General features: G+C 43.1%; 2 protein-coding genes across 14 annotated transcripts in view; both read right to left on the bottom strand.

The window, feature by feature from the left end:
- The window catches only part of KAT5 (lysine acetyltransferase 5), a 90,605-nt gene extending 81,262 nt beyond the window's left edge, over positions 1–9,343 (bottom strand). For 6 of the 13 annotated variants that reach the window (XM_085862219.1, XM_085862245.1, XM_085862240.1 and 3 more), the window contains exons 1-3: positions 9,016–9,339; positions 8,852–8,924; positions 820–888 (exon numbers count right to left, since the gene is read on the bottom strand). In XM_085862219.1, coding sequence (XP_085718345.1) covers positions 820–888; positions 8,852–8,924; positions 9,016–9,027 — 154 coding nt within the window. In that variant the 5' untranslated portion in view covers positions 9,028–9,339. Of the gene's footprint in view, positions 1–819; positions 889–8,851; positions 8,925–9,015 lie in introns of those variants that run through there. The other 7 variants (XM_085862277.1, XM_085862267.1, XM_085862246.1 and 4 more) reach the window with 5 other exon arrangements.
- A 3,141-nt stretch (positions 9,344–12,484) lies between these two features.
- Positions 12,485–15,393, bottom strand: TRMT112 (tRNA methyltransferase activator subunit 11-2). The gene is made up of 4 exons (XM_085862197.1): positions 15,095–15,393; positions 13,811–13,912; positions 12,983–13,075; positions 12,485–12,861 (listed from the first exon to the last, which is right to left on the bottom strand). Exons 1-4 carry the CDS (start codon positions 15,167–15,169, stop codon positions 12,760–12,762), a joined length of 372 nt encoding a protein of 123 aa, XP_085718323.1. The 5' UTR covers positions 15,170–15,393; the 3' UTR covers positions 12,485–12,759.
- Positions 15,394–16,983: the final 1,590 nt, after the last annotated feature.

Genomic DNA, 16,983 nt, shown 5'->3' with positions numbered 1-16,983 from the left:
GCATATCTGTGACGGCATTAACTCAAAATGTGGTTTTGAAATGTTCGATTCCCTGGTCCTTCAGTCAGTCAACATTTATCTGGATAAAATAAAGTTGCAAGTGAGTGCTCATCTTTACACAGCCAACTGTCAGAACCTAAAAAAAGATAAAATGTGAACCAAGCTACCCAATAAGAAGTCACTTATGAGTTATTTAAAAAATGGCAATCGAGACGAGGTTGGGGGCAAGGGGAAGGGTGATGAAAGAATTACTGCCATTTTTTGCAGACATAATATATAGATGGCCCCTAATTGTGGTAAATGTAGCACGATGAACCCCATTTATTCATAACATTTAAGAAGAAAAAAAACAAAAACGTGGGTCAGCAGGATAGTCCCTCGAGGGATGCGCACACACACCTCTGTCGAGCTCAGAGATGGCTGTGAATACCTTGGGTGGGAATCTCAGCCCAGCTCCAAACCGTCACCTGGTGTTTCGTATGCAGGGTGACAATTAAATGTCTCCGTCCATCGGAGACATGTTACGATGGAGGAGCTGTGTGCCGGTACTCGTCATTGGTGGATGTTAAAAGTCTTCGGCAAAAAAGGTAGGCCGCTCATCATCGACACTGGTTAAATTCAAAAATTCCTGCCACCTTCAGTCATACGTCAGGCCTGGCCAGCCAGTTCGTGAAAGACTTGGGGCAAATAAACGTTTCCCTGGATGACCCCAAAAGAAGATGGCAATGGATGGGGCTGTTAGAGTAATAAGTTTACGAAGTAGACACAAGGTGGCGCCACACCGACTCAAGGGGAGATAGTACACCTGGCTGCACTCACAATCTACATAATGTACGTAGTACTGCTTGCGCCCATTCTGTTCCTTGATCCCCAACACCTCAGCCAAAGCTGGAAAATAGAGAAAAGGTAAGAGAAAGAGTTAACCACAGTTAAATCGTCTTAAACACAGTTGGAATCAAACTCCAATTCAAAATTTGATTCACACAATTCAACTCAATGCAAGTTAGTTAAAAGTTAGTGATATTAGTTGAACTATTCAACTTGAGTGGAAAAACTTTGAAAGGACTTCCCAAGAGAACTGTGCACACAAAACTTCCTAATACAACAAGTGTTCAAACTTCGAACTTCGTGAAGCACAAAACTTCCTAATACAACAAGAGTGTTTGAACTTCGACCTTCGAGAAGCACAAAACTTCCGAATACAACAAGTGTTCTTCGAACTTCGAACTTGGTGAAGCACAAAACTTCCTAATACAACAAGAGTGTTCGAACTTCGAGAAGCACAAAGCCCTCTAATACAAGAAGTGTTCTGCGAACTTAGTGACGCACAAAACTTCCTAATACAACAAGAGTGTTCTAACTTCGTGAAACACTAAACTTCCTAATACAAAAAGAGTATTCGAACTTCGAGCTTCGTGAAACACAAAACTTCCTAATACAACAAGAGTGTTCGAACTTCGAGAAGCACAAAGCCCCCTAATACAACAAGTGTTCTGCGAACTTAGTGACGCACAAAACTTCCTAATACAACAAGAGTGTTCTTCGAACTTAGTGAAGCACAAAACTTCCTAATACAACAAGAGTGTTTGAACTTCGACCTTTGTGAAGCACAAAACTTCCAAATACAACAAGATTGTTCTTCGAACTTCATGAAGCACAAAACTTCATAATACAACAAGTGTTCTTCGAACTTCAAACTTCGTGAAGCACAAAACTTCCTAATACAACAAGAGTGTTCTTCGAACTTCAAACTTCGTGAAGCACAAAACTTCCTAAAACAACAAGAGTGTTCTGACTTCGTGAAACACAAAACTTCCTAATACAATAAGAGTATTTGAACTTCGACCTTTGTGAAGCACAAAACTTCCAAATACAACAAGATTGTTCTTCGAACTTCATGAAGCACAAAACTTCCTAATACAACAAGAGTGTTCTTCGAACTTCAAACTTCGTGAAGCACAAAACTTCCTAATACAACAAGAGTGTTCTTCGAACTTCAAACTTCGTGAAGCACAAAACTTCCTAAAGCCGCTGTCACACCTTGACGATTTAGCCAGCGTATGCCGATTTATGAAAAAGTTTGTCCAAAACGCTGGCACACGTCGAATACGTTATGGGTACGTTTTGTATACGTTAAGAGCACGTTGAAAAATACTGCCATAAGTTGTAGTACGCTGGCTTTAAACATTGTACTTTTGGGTTGTCCTCAAATTTTTGCATGCTTGAAATTTTACGACGTATGCCGGCGTATGACTCACACATTCCGCTACGCTGGCCATAAGTTGTAGGCACGTTATGCGATTGTTGACACACGTTACTTGTAAATTACTCATAAGTCAAAACACGCAGAGGTAATGTTTAGCGGACCCGAAACTTATTTCTAACCTATGAGAAACGTTTTGAAAGCACGCTACACGAACGTTGTTCACACTTCGCAACACGTTACTTGAAAGTTCCTCATACGTCGAAACACGTCAAAGTAATGTTTAGGGTACCCGTGACTTATTTATAACCTATGAGTAACGTGCTTGGGAATTATTTGTAAAGCATGTCCTACGCACAAATACGTATGTAGACGTATTTGACGTCTTCAGGACGACCACAGAACGTACTGAACGCGTTTCTAACTTACAGATACCGTATAATGGCGTATTAGCAGTGATTAGGGGAATTGGTATATGAAAAGGGGCTTCGCAGGAGGAACCCATCTTTTTTTAAAGACTTCGTGGTGAGTACATGTCCATGTAATTCCGAGAGATGGAGGATACGGCAAGGGTGAGACGACAATACCTACCTGTCCTCCAACATCAACATGACCTCATCGAGTTGACTGCACCAGTGGAGTACCAATACAGCCGGGAGAAGAAGACGTGAATGGAGGAGAAGGAACTGGGTCAGACCATGGATCGGGAGGTGACGCCATTACGGCATATATGACCAGCTCATAGTGGAACTCCAGAACGAGGACCATGCATCCTTCATCAACTTCCTGCGAATGCCCCCAGCGATGTTCGACGAGCTGCTAGCCAGAGTGGGTCCAAGGATAACCAAGCAGTACACCTTCTACAGGGATCCGCTTGAGCCTGGCATGAGGCTGGCACTGAGCCTGCTGCTGTTGGTGCCGTGACTGCAGTGCTGTGGAAGCGATTGAGCTCGTTCAATGGAAACGATTTCAATTGCCGAGCACCAGCGTCCAAAAACAATAGGCGAGTGACAGCCATTTATTAAAAGTGAAGTTGCAGCCCATGAATAGAAAACCTCACGTAATCATCGACGATACGCTGCCACGCTATGCATACGTTAGACTATCGTTGGGCAAAGGTTGTGGACGCCGAAAACACGCTAATCAATCGTTGGTATAACTTATCGATAAGTTATCGAAGCGTTCTGTGTTCATTACTAGTACATTATGCATTTGTCCAAGTCGTTTTGAATACTTTAAAAACTGAAACAAAAAAAATAGTTCATCGTGGGAATGAGAAAAAAAAATTAGCCGAAAGAACATCGAACAATGGTGCAAAGTAGTCTCCTATTCGTGGACACAACGAGGATTCATCATCACCCACACCCTCCCCATCACGCGCACCTACTACTACTACTACTGACATGCTCACCGAATACAACTACTACTGAAGCTACTGACATTGACATCTACTCAACATGGAGTCTGGAACACTGACGGGTTCCTCTTGTGAACCCCATTTGTATATACCAATTCCCCTAAACGCTGCCAAATCGTCATTATACGGTAGATGTAAGTTAGAAACACGTTCAGTAAGTCCTGTGGTCTTCCGCAAGACGTCAATCAAATTCGTCTACATACGACAATGTGCGTTTCAGATACGTTACACATAGGTTCAAAGCACGCTACTCATAGGTTCAAAGCACGCCACTCATAGGTTGAAAGCACATTACTCATAGGCTAAAAATTAAGTTTCGGGTATGCTAAACATTACCTCGACGTGTTTCGACTTATGAGTAACTTACAAGTAACGTGTGTCCGACGTGTGTCAACGATCGCGGAGCGTGCCGAGAACTTGAGCCATACGTCGAGTAAGTTGTAAAATTTTCAGCATGCTTGAAATTTCACGACGTACGAGACGTACCACGGAATATGACAGCGTACTTCATTGTTTTTCAGCGTGCTCCGAGCGTATCCAAAACTTACCCATACCGTATTCAACGTATGCCAGCGTTTTAGACACATTTTTCATAGGTCGGCATAAGCTGGCTAAATCGTCACGGTGTGACAGCGCCTTAATACAACAAGAGTGTTCTTCAAACTTCGAACTTCGTGAAGCACAAAACTTCCAAATACAACAAGAGGATTCTTCGAACTTCCTGAAGCACAAAACTTTCCAATACAACAAGAGGATTCTTTGAACTTCGTGAAGCACAAAACTTCCTAATACAACAAGAGGATTCTTCGAACTTCGAACTTCGTGAAGCACAAAACTTCATAATACAACAAGAGGATTCTTCGAACTTCGTGAAGCACAAAACTTCCTAATACAACAAGACGATTCTTCGAACTTCGTGAAGCACAAAACTTCCTAATACAACAAGAGGATTCTTCGAACTTCGTGAAGCACAAAACTTCCTAATACAACAAGAGGATTCTTCGAACTTCGTGAAGCACAAAACTTCCTAATACACCAAGAGGATTTGAACTTCGACCTTCGTGAAGCACAAAACTTCCAAATACAACAAGAGTGTTCTTCAAACTTCGTGAAGCACAAAGCTTCCTAATACAACAAGAGGGTTCTTCGAACTTCGTGAAGCACAAAGCTTCCTCATACAACAAGAGTGTTCTTCGAACTTAGTGACGCACAAAGCTTCCTCAGACAACAAGAGTGTTCTTTGAACTTCGTGAAACACAAAACTTCCAAATACAACAAGAGTGTTCTTCAAACTTCGTGAAGCACAAAGCTTCCTAATACAACAAGAGGGTTCTTCGAGCTTGGTGAAGCACAAAACTTCCTAATACAACAAGAGGGTTCTTCAAACTTCGTGAAGCACAAAGCTTCCTAATAGAACAAGAGTGTTCTTCAAACTTCGTGAAGCACAAAGCTTCCTAATACAACAAGAGTGTTCTTCGAACTTGATGAAGCACAAAACTTCCTAATACAACAAGGGTGTTCTTCGAACTTCGTGAAGCACAAAACTTCCTAATACAACAAGAGGGTTCTTCGAACTTCGTGAAGCACAAAACTTCCAAATACAACAAGGGTGTTCTTCGAACTTGATGAAGCACAAAACTTCCTAATACAACAAGGGTGTTCTTCGAACTTCGTGAAGCACAAAACTTCCTAATACAACAAGAGTGTTCTTCGAACTTGATGAAGCACAAAACTTCCTAATACAACAAGGGTGTTCTTCGAACTTCGTGAAGCACAAAACTTCCTAATACAACAAGAGGGTTCTTCGAACTTCGTGAAGCACAAAACTTCCTAATACAACAAGGGTGTTCTTCAAACTTCGTGAAGCACAAAGCTTCCTAATACAACAAGAGTGTTCTTCGAACTTGATGAAGCACAAAACTTCCTAATACAACAAGGGTGTTCTTCAAACTTCGTGAAGCACAAAGCTTCCTAATACAACAAGAGGGTTCTTCGAGCTTGGTGAAGCACAAAACTTCCTAATACAACAAGAGGGTTCTTCAAACTTCGTGAAGCACAAAGCTTCTTAATACAAGAGTGTTCGAACTTCGTGAAGCACAAAACTTCCTAATACAACAAGAGTGTTCTTCGAACTTGATGAAGCACAAAACTTCCTAATACAACAAGGGTGTTCTTCGAACTTCGTGAAGCACAAAACTTCCTAATACAACAAGAGTGTTCTTCGAACTTGATGAAGCACAAAACTTCCTAATACAACAAGAGTGTTCGAACTTCGAACTTCGTGAAGCACAAAACTTCCTAATACAACAAGAGTGTTCGAACTTCGAACTTCGTGAAGCACAAAACTTCCTAATACAACAAGGGTGTTCTTCGAACTTCGTGAAGCACAAAACTTCCTAATACAACAAGAGGGTTCTTCGAACTTCGTGAAGCACAAAGCTTCCTAATACAACAAGAGTGTTCTTCGAACTTGATGAAGCACAAAACTTCCTAATACAACAAGGGTGTTCTTCGAACTTCGTGAAGCACAAAACTTCCTAATACAACAAGAGTGTTCTTCGAACTTGATGAAGCACAAAACTTCCTAATACAACAAGGGTGTTCTTCGAACTTCGTGAAGCACAAAACTTCCTAATACAACAAGAGGGTTCTTCGAACTTCGTGAAGCACAAAACTTCCTAATACAACAAGGGTGTTCTTCAAACTTCGTGAAGCACAAAGCTTCCTAATACAACAAGAGTGTTCTTCGAACTTGATGAAGCACAAAACTTCCTAATACAACAAGGGTGTTCTTCAAACTTCGTGAAGCACAAAGCTTCCTAATACAACAAGAGGGTTCTTCGAGCTTGGTGAAGCACAAAACTTCCTAATACAACAAGAGGGTTCTTCAAACTTCGTGAAGCACAAAGCTTCTTAATACAAGAGTGTTCGAACTTCGTGAAGCACAAAACTTCCTAATACAACAAGAGTGTTCTTCGAACTTGATGAAGCACAAAACTTCCTAATACAACAAGGGTGTTCTTCGAACTTCGTGAAGCACAAAACTTCCTAATACAACAAGAGTGTTCTTCGAACTTGATGAAGCACAAAACTTCCTAATACAACAAGAGTGTTCGAACTTCGAACTTCGTGAAGCACAAAACTTCCTAATACAACAAGGGTGTTCTTCGAACTTCGTGAAGCACAAAACTTCCTAATACAACAAGAGGGTTCTTCGAACTTCGTGAAGCACAAAACTTCCAAATACAACAAGGGTGTTCTTCGAACTTGATGAAGCACAAAACTTCCTAATACAACAAGGGTGTTCTTCGAACTTCGTGAAGCACAAAACTTCCTAATACAACAAGAGGGTTCTTCGAACTTCGTGAAGCACAAAACTTCCTAATACAACAAGGGTGTTCTTCGAACTTCGTGAAGCACAAAACTTCCAAATACAACAAGGGTGTTCTTCGAACTTGATGAAGCACAAAACTTCCTAATACAACAAGGGTGTTCTTCGAACTTCGTGAAGCACAAAGCTTCTTAATACAAGAGTGTTCGAACTTCGTGAAGCACAAAACTTCCTAATACAACAAGAGTGTTCTTCGAACTTGATGAAGCACAAAACTTCCTAATACAACAAGGGTGTTCTTCGAACTTCGTGAAGCACAAAACTTCCTAATACAACAAGAGGGTTCTTCGAACTTCGTGAAGCACAAAACTTCCAAATACAACAAGGGTGTTCTTCGAACTTGATGAAGCACAAAACTTCCTAATACAACAAGGGTGTTCTTCGAACTTCGTGAAGCACAAAACTTCCTAATACAACAAGAGTGTTCTTCGAACTTGATGAAGCACAAAACTTCCTAATACAACAAGGGTGTTCTTCGAACTTCGTGAAGCACAAAACTTCCTAATACAACAAGAGGGTTCTTCGAACTTCGTGAAGCACAAAACTTCCTAATACAACAAGGGTGTTCTTCAAACTTCGTGAAGCACAAAGCTTCCTAATACAACAAGAGTGTTCTTCGAACTTGATGAAGCACAAAACTTCCTAATACAACAAGGGTGTTCTTCAAACTTCGTGAAGCACAAAGCTTCCTAATACAACAAGAGTGTTCTTCGAACTTGATGAAGCACAAAACTTCCTAATACAACAAGGGTGTTCTTCAAACTTCGTGAAGCACAAAGCTTCCTAATACAACAAGAGGGTTCTTCGAGCTTGGTGAAGCACAAAACTTCCTAATACAACAAGAGGGTTCTTCAAACTTCGTGAAGCACAAAGCTTCTTAATACAAGAGTGTTCGAACTTCGTGAAGCACAAAACTTCCTAATACAACAAGAGTGTTCTTCGAACTTGATGAAGCACAAAACTTCCTAATACAACAAGGGTGTTCTTCGAACTTCGTGAAGCACAAAACTTCCTAATACAACAAGAGTGTTCTTCGAACTTGATGAAGCACAAAACTTCCTAATACAACAAGAGTGTTCGAACTTCGAACTTCGTGAAGCACAAAACTTCCTAATACAACAAGAGTGTTCGAACTTCGAACTTCGTGAAGCACAAAACTTCCTAATACAACAAGGGTGTTCTTCGAACTTCGTGAAGCACAAAACTTCCTAATACAACAAGAGGGTTCTTCGAACTTCGTGAAGCACAAAACTTCCAAATACAACAAGGGTGTTCTTCGAACTTGATGAAGCACAAAACTTCCTAATACAACAAGGGTGTTCTTCGAACTTCGTGAAGCACAAAACTTCCTAATACAACAAGAGGGTTCTTCGAACTTCGTGAAGCACAAAACTTCCTAATACAACAAGGGTGTTCTTCGAACTTCGTGAAGCACAAAACTTCCAAATACAACAAGGGTGTTCTTCGAACTTGATGAAGCACAAAACTTCCTAATACAACAAGGGTGTTCGAACTTCGAACTTCGTGAAGCACAAAACTTCCTAATACAACAAGAGGGTTCGAACTTCGAACTTCGTGAAGCACAGAACTTGCAGACAGAGCACGGGACGTTCCAGGGACTGTTCGGGTTCACGAGACACGACGGTTCGGACTGAACACACAGATGAATCGCCGACAATGGAGAAGCACGACGTCCCGGGAAGCGGGCTTGGAGCGCAGGCGGACGAGACACCGGCGGACGGGCGGCAGGCCGCGCCGCGCCTCCCCGACGGAGAATCTATCCTAGACCGGTACACGTTCCCGCGTCCCCGCACTTAGGCCACGGCACGTAACAACTTACGCCATTCCTCCTCGTTCTGCTGGTTCCTGCGAAGCACCGGCAGGCGGCAACCCTCGGTGATCTCGGAAAGCATCTAAAACGGTTAAAGGGAGAAGAGTCAGCGAGTAAAAGAGCGGTTTGTTCCCGAGACGGGGAAAGCCGCCGATCGGACGAGCAAAGCTCACCTGCTCCGCCATGGGGCAGCGAACACGACGGGAAGGGCCACGACCTTTGTGCTCCGTGAGTCGGTGTGTCCGCACTAATCGTGCAAGAAGACGGACAACGAGCGAGGCCTATCGGGGCCTTGCGCGGCTGCTCTATCCGAGCTCGGCCGTGCCTGCTGTACCTGCTGTTTGCTCGGAACTCGCCAGGAGGCGTTTTGTCCATTTCCTCCTCCTCTCGCATCATTTGCTGTTGTTTTAGGTCATGGCCACCGTTAACCCTCGTAACGAACAAGCGGATTTGAATGCTTGTCGCTTCATTTAATGCTTAACGAGAGTAATTCGACTGCGCGAGGTCGACGGGTATGCCTCCGCTCTCCCGCACAAACACTTGAGTATTGACATATTTGACCCTTGACTTTTATCGTACCTGGGCCAAAATCTAATCAGTTAATTGTTCTGTCTAACTTTACCTTTTTACCAAGTTTGATGAAATTCTGTCCAATATTTCTTGAGTTGGGGTGTAAACAGTAAAATTTCAGTTTGACCTTGACCTTTGACCCTTGACCTTTATCACATTTGTACCAAAATGTAATCACTTAATTGCCCTGTCTTACTTTACCTTTTTCCCAAGTTTGATGAAATTCTGTCCGATATTTCTTGAGTTAGGCCTAAGTCACATTTGCTCTACGGCGAGGATACGGCAGCCGTACGCCCTCTGAATTGACAGAAACGTGCGGCGGCCGCAGTTTCTGCGGTGGCCGCAGAGTTTCTGCGGTGGCCTCAGGGCGGCCCTACGCCGTTTGGCTATATTTTACAGGCCGTAGGGGTCGCCGTGGAATTATAGCGCGGAGTTATAACTTTTTTCATTTCTACGTTCGCCGTAGCAATTCGACAAGCCCATACAAAAGAACTGGTAAAAAAAAAAAACACTCGTTATCGTCCGTCTTGCCGCACGTTCGCCTTCGGGCCCCCCTGTGGTCCCCCTGCGGTCGACTTGCGGGCAACTTGCGTCTGCCTTGAAAATTATATGGCCGCTGCAGGAACGCCCTAAGGTCACCGTGTGACATCAAATCAAAGACCGTACGGCACCCCCACGTTTTCAGTCTCCACAATTTATAAATACGCCGTGCGGCTACCCGAAAAATAAAAACATATGTGACTGCTACATTGTGTGACCGTGGAAATACTGCGGCCGCCCTATAATTGCTAGTGGCCGTAGATTTTGTACACCCCACGGCCACCGTGGCAAATGTGACTTAGGCCTGAGGGTGTAAACAGTAAAATTTCAGAGTTTGACTTTGACCTTTGACCTCGACCTTTATCACATCTAGCCCAAAATATAATCACTTCATTGCCCTGTCTTACTTTATCTTTGTACCAAGTTTGATGAAATTCTGTGCAATATTTCTTGAGTTGGGGTGTAAACAGTAAAATTTCAGTTTGACCTTGACCTTTGACCCTTGACCTTTATTACATTTGGCCCAAAATCTAATCACTTAATTGCCCTGTCTTACTTTATCTTTTTACCAAGTTTGATGAAATTCTGTCCAATATTTCTTGAGTGAGGGTGTAAACAGTAAAATTTCAGAGTTTGACCTTTGCCCCTTGACCTTTATCACATCTGGCCCAAAATCTAATCACGTATTTGCCCTGTCTAACTTTACCTCTTTACCAAGTTTGATGAAATTCTGTCCAATATTTCTCGAGTTAGGGTGTAAACAGTAACATTTCAGAGTTTGACCTTGACCTTAGACCCATCTGTCCCAAAATCTAATCACTTAATTGCCCTGTCTAACTTTACCTCATTACCAAGTTTGATGAAATTCTGTCCAATATTTCTTGAGTTAGGGCGTAAACAGTAAAATTTCAGAGTTTGACCTTGACCTTTGACCCTTGACCTTTTCACATCTGGCCCAAAATCTAAACTTAATTGCCCTGTTTCACGTTACCTTTTTACCAAGTTTGATGAAATTCTGTCCAATATTTCTTGAGTTAGGGTGTAAACAGTAACATTACAGAGTTTGACCTTGACCTTTGACCGTTATCACATCTGGCCCAAAATCTAATCACTTAATTGCCCTGTCTTACTTTACCTTTGTACCAAGTTTGACGAAATTCTGTCCAATATTTGAGTTAGGGCGTGAACAGTAACATTTCAGTTTGACCTTGACCTTTATCACATCTGACCCAAAATCTAATCACTTAATTGCCCTGTCTTACTTTACCTTTTTTTTACCAAGTTTGATGAAATTCTACAATTCGCTTCTTGAGTTATCACGTAGATGAAAATCCGGACGGACGAACGGACAACCCGGCACCCTTGGTGCGGAGGCATAACCAGAGTTGGTTTCAAAGCCACCCAATGCTCGCTTGTTTATACATTTATCGTTTTTAAAAGAAGTCTAATAATTAACATTTTTTTATGAAGCATTGCAGTGAAGTATAATTATAAAGCAATATATGTATATTGTAATCAGTAACAAGAGCGCAAGTGAGCACAATATACGCCCTAACAAGAAGGTATTACAGAATTGTGCTACTACATGGAAAACAGCATCCTGGTTGCCATGGCAACCACTTTAGATGACGAACGTATGTCATGACACACCGTCTCCACAGTCTGTACCTATGTACCAAATATGAAACGTGAAAGTTGAAAACTTTGGGAGTTAGAGTGCGGACAGGAACGGACGGACAGACAGACAGACAGACAGACAGACAGACGGACGACCGGTATCACATAATACGCCCCGATATATATATATATATATATATATATATATATATATATATATATATATATATATATATATATATATATATATATATATATATATATATATATCGGGCGTATAAAAAAAGTGTGGTAGATAAAAACATTCGAAACGAAACTGGAGGGGGAGCACTCGGGAGAGTGCAAAACCTCCGCCGCCAATACTGCTGGGTCGCTCAAGTGAACATTGTATCTTATTCATTAAATATGATGTCAACAGTGCTGAGAGAGTTATAGTTCTTTTCTCCATTTTTTTGGGGGAGTGGGGGGGTTGGAAATCACTTAAAACATGTAGAAATGCAAAAAAAAAAAAAAAAATCCTAATTTTGTTGAAAAAAAAGTTGCAAAATTTTTTTTTTCTCGACCAATTTTTTTTGGCGGGGGGGGGTGGGTAGAAATGCAAAAAAAAAATTTTTTCTCTAACACTTTTTTTAGGGGGGTTGGAACTCACTTAAAACATGTAGAAATGCAAAAAAAAATAATAATAATTCTCTAAAAAAAAATTTGGGGGGGGGGGGACCAAGTCCAAAATCTAATGGCATGATCCTTGGACCATACCGAACCCCCCCACCAAGTTTTGTCGAAATCCGTCGAGGAGTTTTTCCATAATACAAAAAATTTAACATTTTCACGCTCACGCTGACGCTCACGCCAGGGGTATCGCGATAGCTCTCTGTTCTTCGAACAGGAGAGCTAAAATAACGAGGAAGATCAAGCGTAATGGAAAAAAAAAAGCTTTATTTATTACATCATCAGAACAGAACAATACAAAAATGCAAAAAGCACAAATAACACAAATCAAGTTAGCATGTACTGTACATACAGTATATATAAAGGTCAACAGCACTGTAAATATCAGCCAGTTATACTTGAAGTGCGTATGATACAACCAACGGGACGTTGAGCTCGGGAATTAGGGCGCCAACGCACTACGAGAAGCCAGAACACAGGTGAACAAGAAACAACAGGTGAGGATTTCAAACTGCTCAAGATCACACGTCATCGTCGTTGAGCAACATGTTGGGAATCCCCTTGGAGATGGGGAACTCGTGGCCCGACTCGGGGCACTGCAGCACGCCCTCTTCCACTTCCACCTATTCAACGACACGGCGACGTGGTTTTAATGAGGAGCACGGCGAGACGAGGACACAAGTGAGCAATCCCACACAACTTGAGGACACAATGGAATTCCATGTTGAAGTGTGCTGGTCAAACCTCCATCAATACGTGGTGCACCTTCTGAAGGAACTCCTCGTCGTCCTGGTGCTGAGAAGGCACCTCCAATGGAAGATCGTTCAGGTGACCGATCTGAACGGGAAAACATGCAGTGAGATCCGAACAAATTGCGGCTTCACACAAATTCATAAGGTGAGCAAACACCTTGATTCGGAACAAAGGTGAGCCAGAAAGATGCCGTGTTCATGTCAACATGCACGAGACACAAAAGTCACTTATTGCTACCAATGGCATTGAGCAACGTCGAGACGGGTTTCGACGGCAAAAAAATGAGAAGGGATCGGAATTCTTCGAAAGTTGATAACTACGTGTGGCACGGATGTCACAGTCATACGAAGATGCGCAATTTGGTGTCTGTCTGTCTGTCTGTCTGACCGTGATAGACTGGGTCATCACTTATCCAATCTCAATCAAACTTGTCACGGGGATTAAGGGTCACACGACGGAGGTTGTCGTGACTTCATTTCCCCCCCTCCCCAATGGGGTTTTCTGCCTTGGACAAAATCCCTGTTCAGATGCGTGAATAGCTTATCGTTTCATGGGGGCACACATACTCGAAGTCAAAAGCATTATGACCACAAACTATTCGGTCACTTCCAACCAACGTATGATTACCTTTTTAAACAGTCGCTACTGTTGTTTAAAAGTAGACTGAACGATATTTGGGGGAAAACTCGACGTCTTTGAAGTGTTCTACCACAGACTAACATAACCCCCCCCCCTTTTTTTGTTACCCCTGTAGGGAGTGTATGTTTCTAGTCATTGAAATGCGGTAAATGAGTGCATCTTATCAGAAAGTGAGCTCACACTCTCTGCCGCTTCACGGAGTGCCTTCCATTCGAGCTTGGGGATCATTCTGGAGATGAACTCTGCATTGAAATCAACAGCATTAAGCTGCACTTCCTTCGCCTGGTGGTAAAGAGGCAAGAGGGTCACACAATGAACACAGCAGTTGATAATCATAATTGAGAGGTCTTCAGAAACTCCAGCACTTCATTCAATGCCACCGACTACTGTCGGGTGTTTGCGTTTCCATTATACAGCTACCGATTCGTAAAGTCGACCCCCACTACTTACCACGACCTATGAGTCATCTCGAGTACTGCGGGTTCCAAGGGTATGCATTAATCTATGGGGGTGTAGAGAAGCCGCTTGTCTATGTAATCTGTGATTCATGTTCACCATCTTCCCGTTTCATGGAAGGTGTGGGGTCAGTGGTGTCGGAGACAAAGTACAAGAAGCCAATGCTTGTTCTACATGTAAACATGAGACTACGGTACTCCAATTGCCTGATAATATAATCATTGGCCGTTTCCATGGTGATTGTGAGAGATGGTCATGTCCCGAGCCAACAGCAGCATTTCTGAGCCGCCTGGTTCCGTGTCTAATTCAAGGTGGACTCGTAGCCTGGTGTTGGCTCAGTGGTTAGGGTGGCGGCTTGGGATCCTAGGGTCTGAGTTCAAGCCCCGTCGGCCGCTGAATTAATACACCAGGTGGGGTTGACTCAGCCTGTCATCCTTCCGGGGTCGGCAAAATGAGTATCAGTTCCAGTGTGTGTACTGGTAGAGGGGCACTGCATCAGCGACACAGTGGCGCTTCAAGAAATGATAGCTACCCCGGCAGCTAAGCTGCCATACGACCACCAAGGTAGACTCGTGTGGTCGTGAACTTGGCGGTTCTCGATGCGGACCCAATTTCGAGATGCAGACCAGTTTAAATGTACGCACACTCACCTCCAAGCTGTCTAACCTGGGTTCGAATCCCGACCCAGCTTTAAACTGTCATCCAGGTGTTTCCCAGGTTAGGTGATTAATCTCAGTGTGTGCCCTTCCTCGGATGGACGTGAAACTTGGAGTACAGTCTTCCGGCATCAGTTGGTGGACGTTCAAAGATCCAACGGTGTCATTCGCGAACAGGAGGCGAGCTATCTCCGGCACCCTGAACAAAATCCTGCCATAACTACCGCTCGGAAGGCAATGGCAAAGCACACGATAGAACATTTACCAGAGAACGACTTTGGCAGCACCGATGGCTCTGAAACAGAGTAAAGGGACATGATGACGTACACATGAAGGACCGTACGGTTCGTACCTTAATGCGAAGCGGATAACCAGCCACGACACCTTTAACGTGCGACGTTAACATGTTATGCGTTAAGAGCTTCATGGCCGCTTCGTTTTCTCTGCCGTCAATGAATCTCAAACTCTTCGGCTTTGTTATCGTTGGGGCAGTTTGGGTTTTTCCAGCCCGAAGGAAGAAGTTCGATAACGAGCAGCCTCCACACGGACCTCCACACGGACCTCCACACGGACCTCCACACGGACCTCCACACGGACCTCCACACGGATCTCCACACGGACTTCCACACGGACCTCCACACGGACCTCCACACGGACCTCCACACGGACTTCCACAAGGACCTCCACACGGGCTTCCACACGAGTACGACTACCTGTTTACTTTTCGTTTAATCGTCCGTACGAACTCATAACTACAATTATAGAGCAATTTTATTATCATGCTAATTGTTATAAAACACCTTTGTCAAAATGTATCTCAAAAGAAGAGAAGTAAGCGCGATGAAACAAATCACGCTACCAATACACCGCCCGGAATGCAAGCGGCTTTTTTTATATTCGACGCTTTTCTCAGATTTATTTTATCTTTTAAAATAAAAATTCCCTAAAGTATTGTCACATAGAAACTGAAAATTCACACACCTGTACAGGTTTATCGTCACGAAAACGTCTGACGATTTCCGCCCCAAACACGTCACACTTTCACTGACCATTCCTTGAGGTGCTGACCCTCAGTTTTGGTTCGTCTTCCGAACAACTCGTCCAACAAGCTTTCGCTATAAAAGGACCATCGATTTATTCAGCATACAAATATGGAGGAGTTTTAGACCCTAAACTCCGCAATTGCGAACACTATATTAAATAGAGTGCAGACGTCATCTTCGTATTTGGCGGGGCAAGAAAGAAGAAAAGAAGAGCCTTTGAAGAAAGAAGAAGAACCCTTTGAATAAAGAAGAAGAGGCCTTTGAAAAAATAAGAAGAACCCTTTGAAGAAAGAAGAAGAGGCCTTTGAAAAAAGAAGAAGAAGAACCCTTTGAAGAAAGAAGAAGAAAATGAAGAAGAAGCGTGAACCCTGTTTTGAGCATCAGGCTGAGGCGATCGCTGCGACCATGTTGCAAGAACAGCCAATAAGCAGATGCATTTGCAAGATTGTTCGGTGAAATGTGGCCACACGAACTAATCTTTGGGAGGTGATCGACCGAATAATTATTTCTCGAATGAAACCGACAAGGAAACACAAGCAGGAACGTTTTCCAGAAGATAAACTTGAAATTTATTTTACAATTTCAATTCACGATGTGGAGGAACATTCTTCAGGCATTAAAATCGATGGAAACAAAACATATATATGCATAGTCGAGGCTCGTGGAAGAGTTCGCACAGTGAACGGGATTCTGACGGAACAGGAGAAAACAGGACACAAAACACACACATGCATGAAGAAGGAAACTCCAAAGAGGAAACATGGAGGGATTTGGGTGGGGGTTAACGAGGGGGAGAAAAACATCATGGTTTTGGATTGGGGACAATCTGAGATGGTGGTGAACAACTGTCTTGAAGACCTCGAGGGAGGAATGAGATTGAAGAGGATGTGGAAGTTGGTTCCACGGGTGGGAAAAAGAGGGACGGATGAGTGGAGGTGAGCAGTGATCCTGGATTTGGGGAGTTTTACCAAAAGAAGGTTAATGGTGGACCGATTGAACCCTGCAGAAACCTGGGGGTGGTAGAAAGTACAGAAGAGCAGAAAGGAGGTGGTAGAAGACAAAAAGACCACTGACCTGTCTGTGATGACGAAGTGATAGATCCATAGACTCGGCTTCATTGCGGGAGATTCCCATAATCTAAAAGGCCTCGGATTCCATGGCGTCAAACTGAGCAAGATGCGAGGCAGGGCAGCCAGCC

The sequence above is a fragment of the Eptatretus burgeri genome, chromosome 2 (genome assembly GCF_056783735.1).
Source record: "Eptatretus burgeri isolate ZD-2024b chromosome 2, Ebu_testis_v1, whole genome shotgun sequence".
NCBI lineage: Eukaryota > Metazoa > Chordata > Myxini > Myxiniformes > Myxinidae > Eptatretus > Eptatretus burgeri.
This window is presented reverse-complemented; position numbering and strand designations above follow the sequence as displayed.

Bases quoted from the DNA above. Each gene is read 5' to 3' on its own strand.
- TRMT112 (XM_085862197.1), bottom strand. From the start codon at position 15,169: ATGAAGCTCTTAACGCATAACATGTTAACGTCGCACGTTAAAGGTGTC. The intron at 13,913-15,094 runs GTACGAACCGTA...CTTTACCACCAG, and splicing joins GTTATCCGCTTCGCATTAAG to GCGAAGGAAGTGCAGCTTAA. The intron at 12,862-12,982 runs GTTTGACCAGCA...GTCGTTGAATAG, and splicing joins TGCACCACGTATTGATGGAG to GTGGAAGTGGAAGAGGGCGT.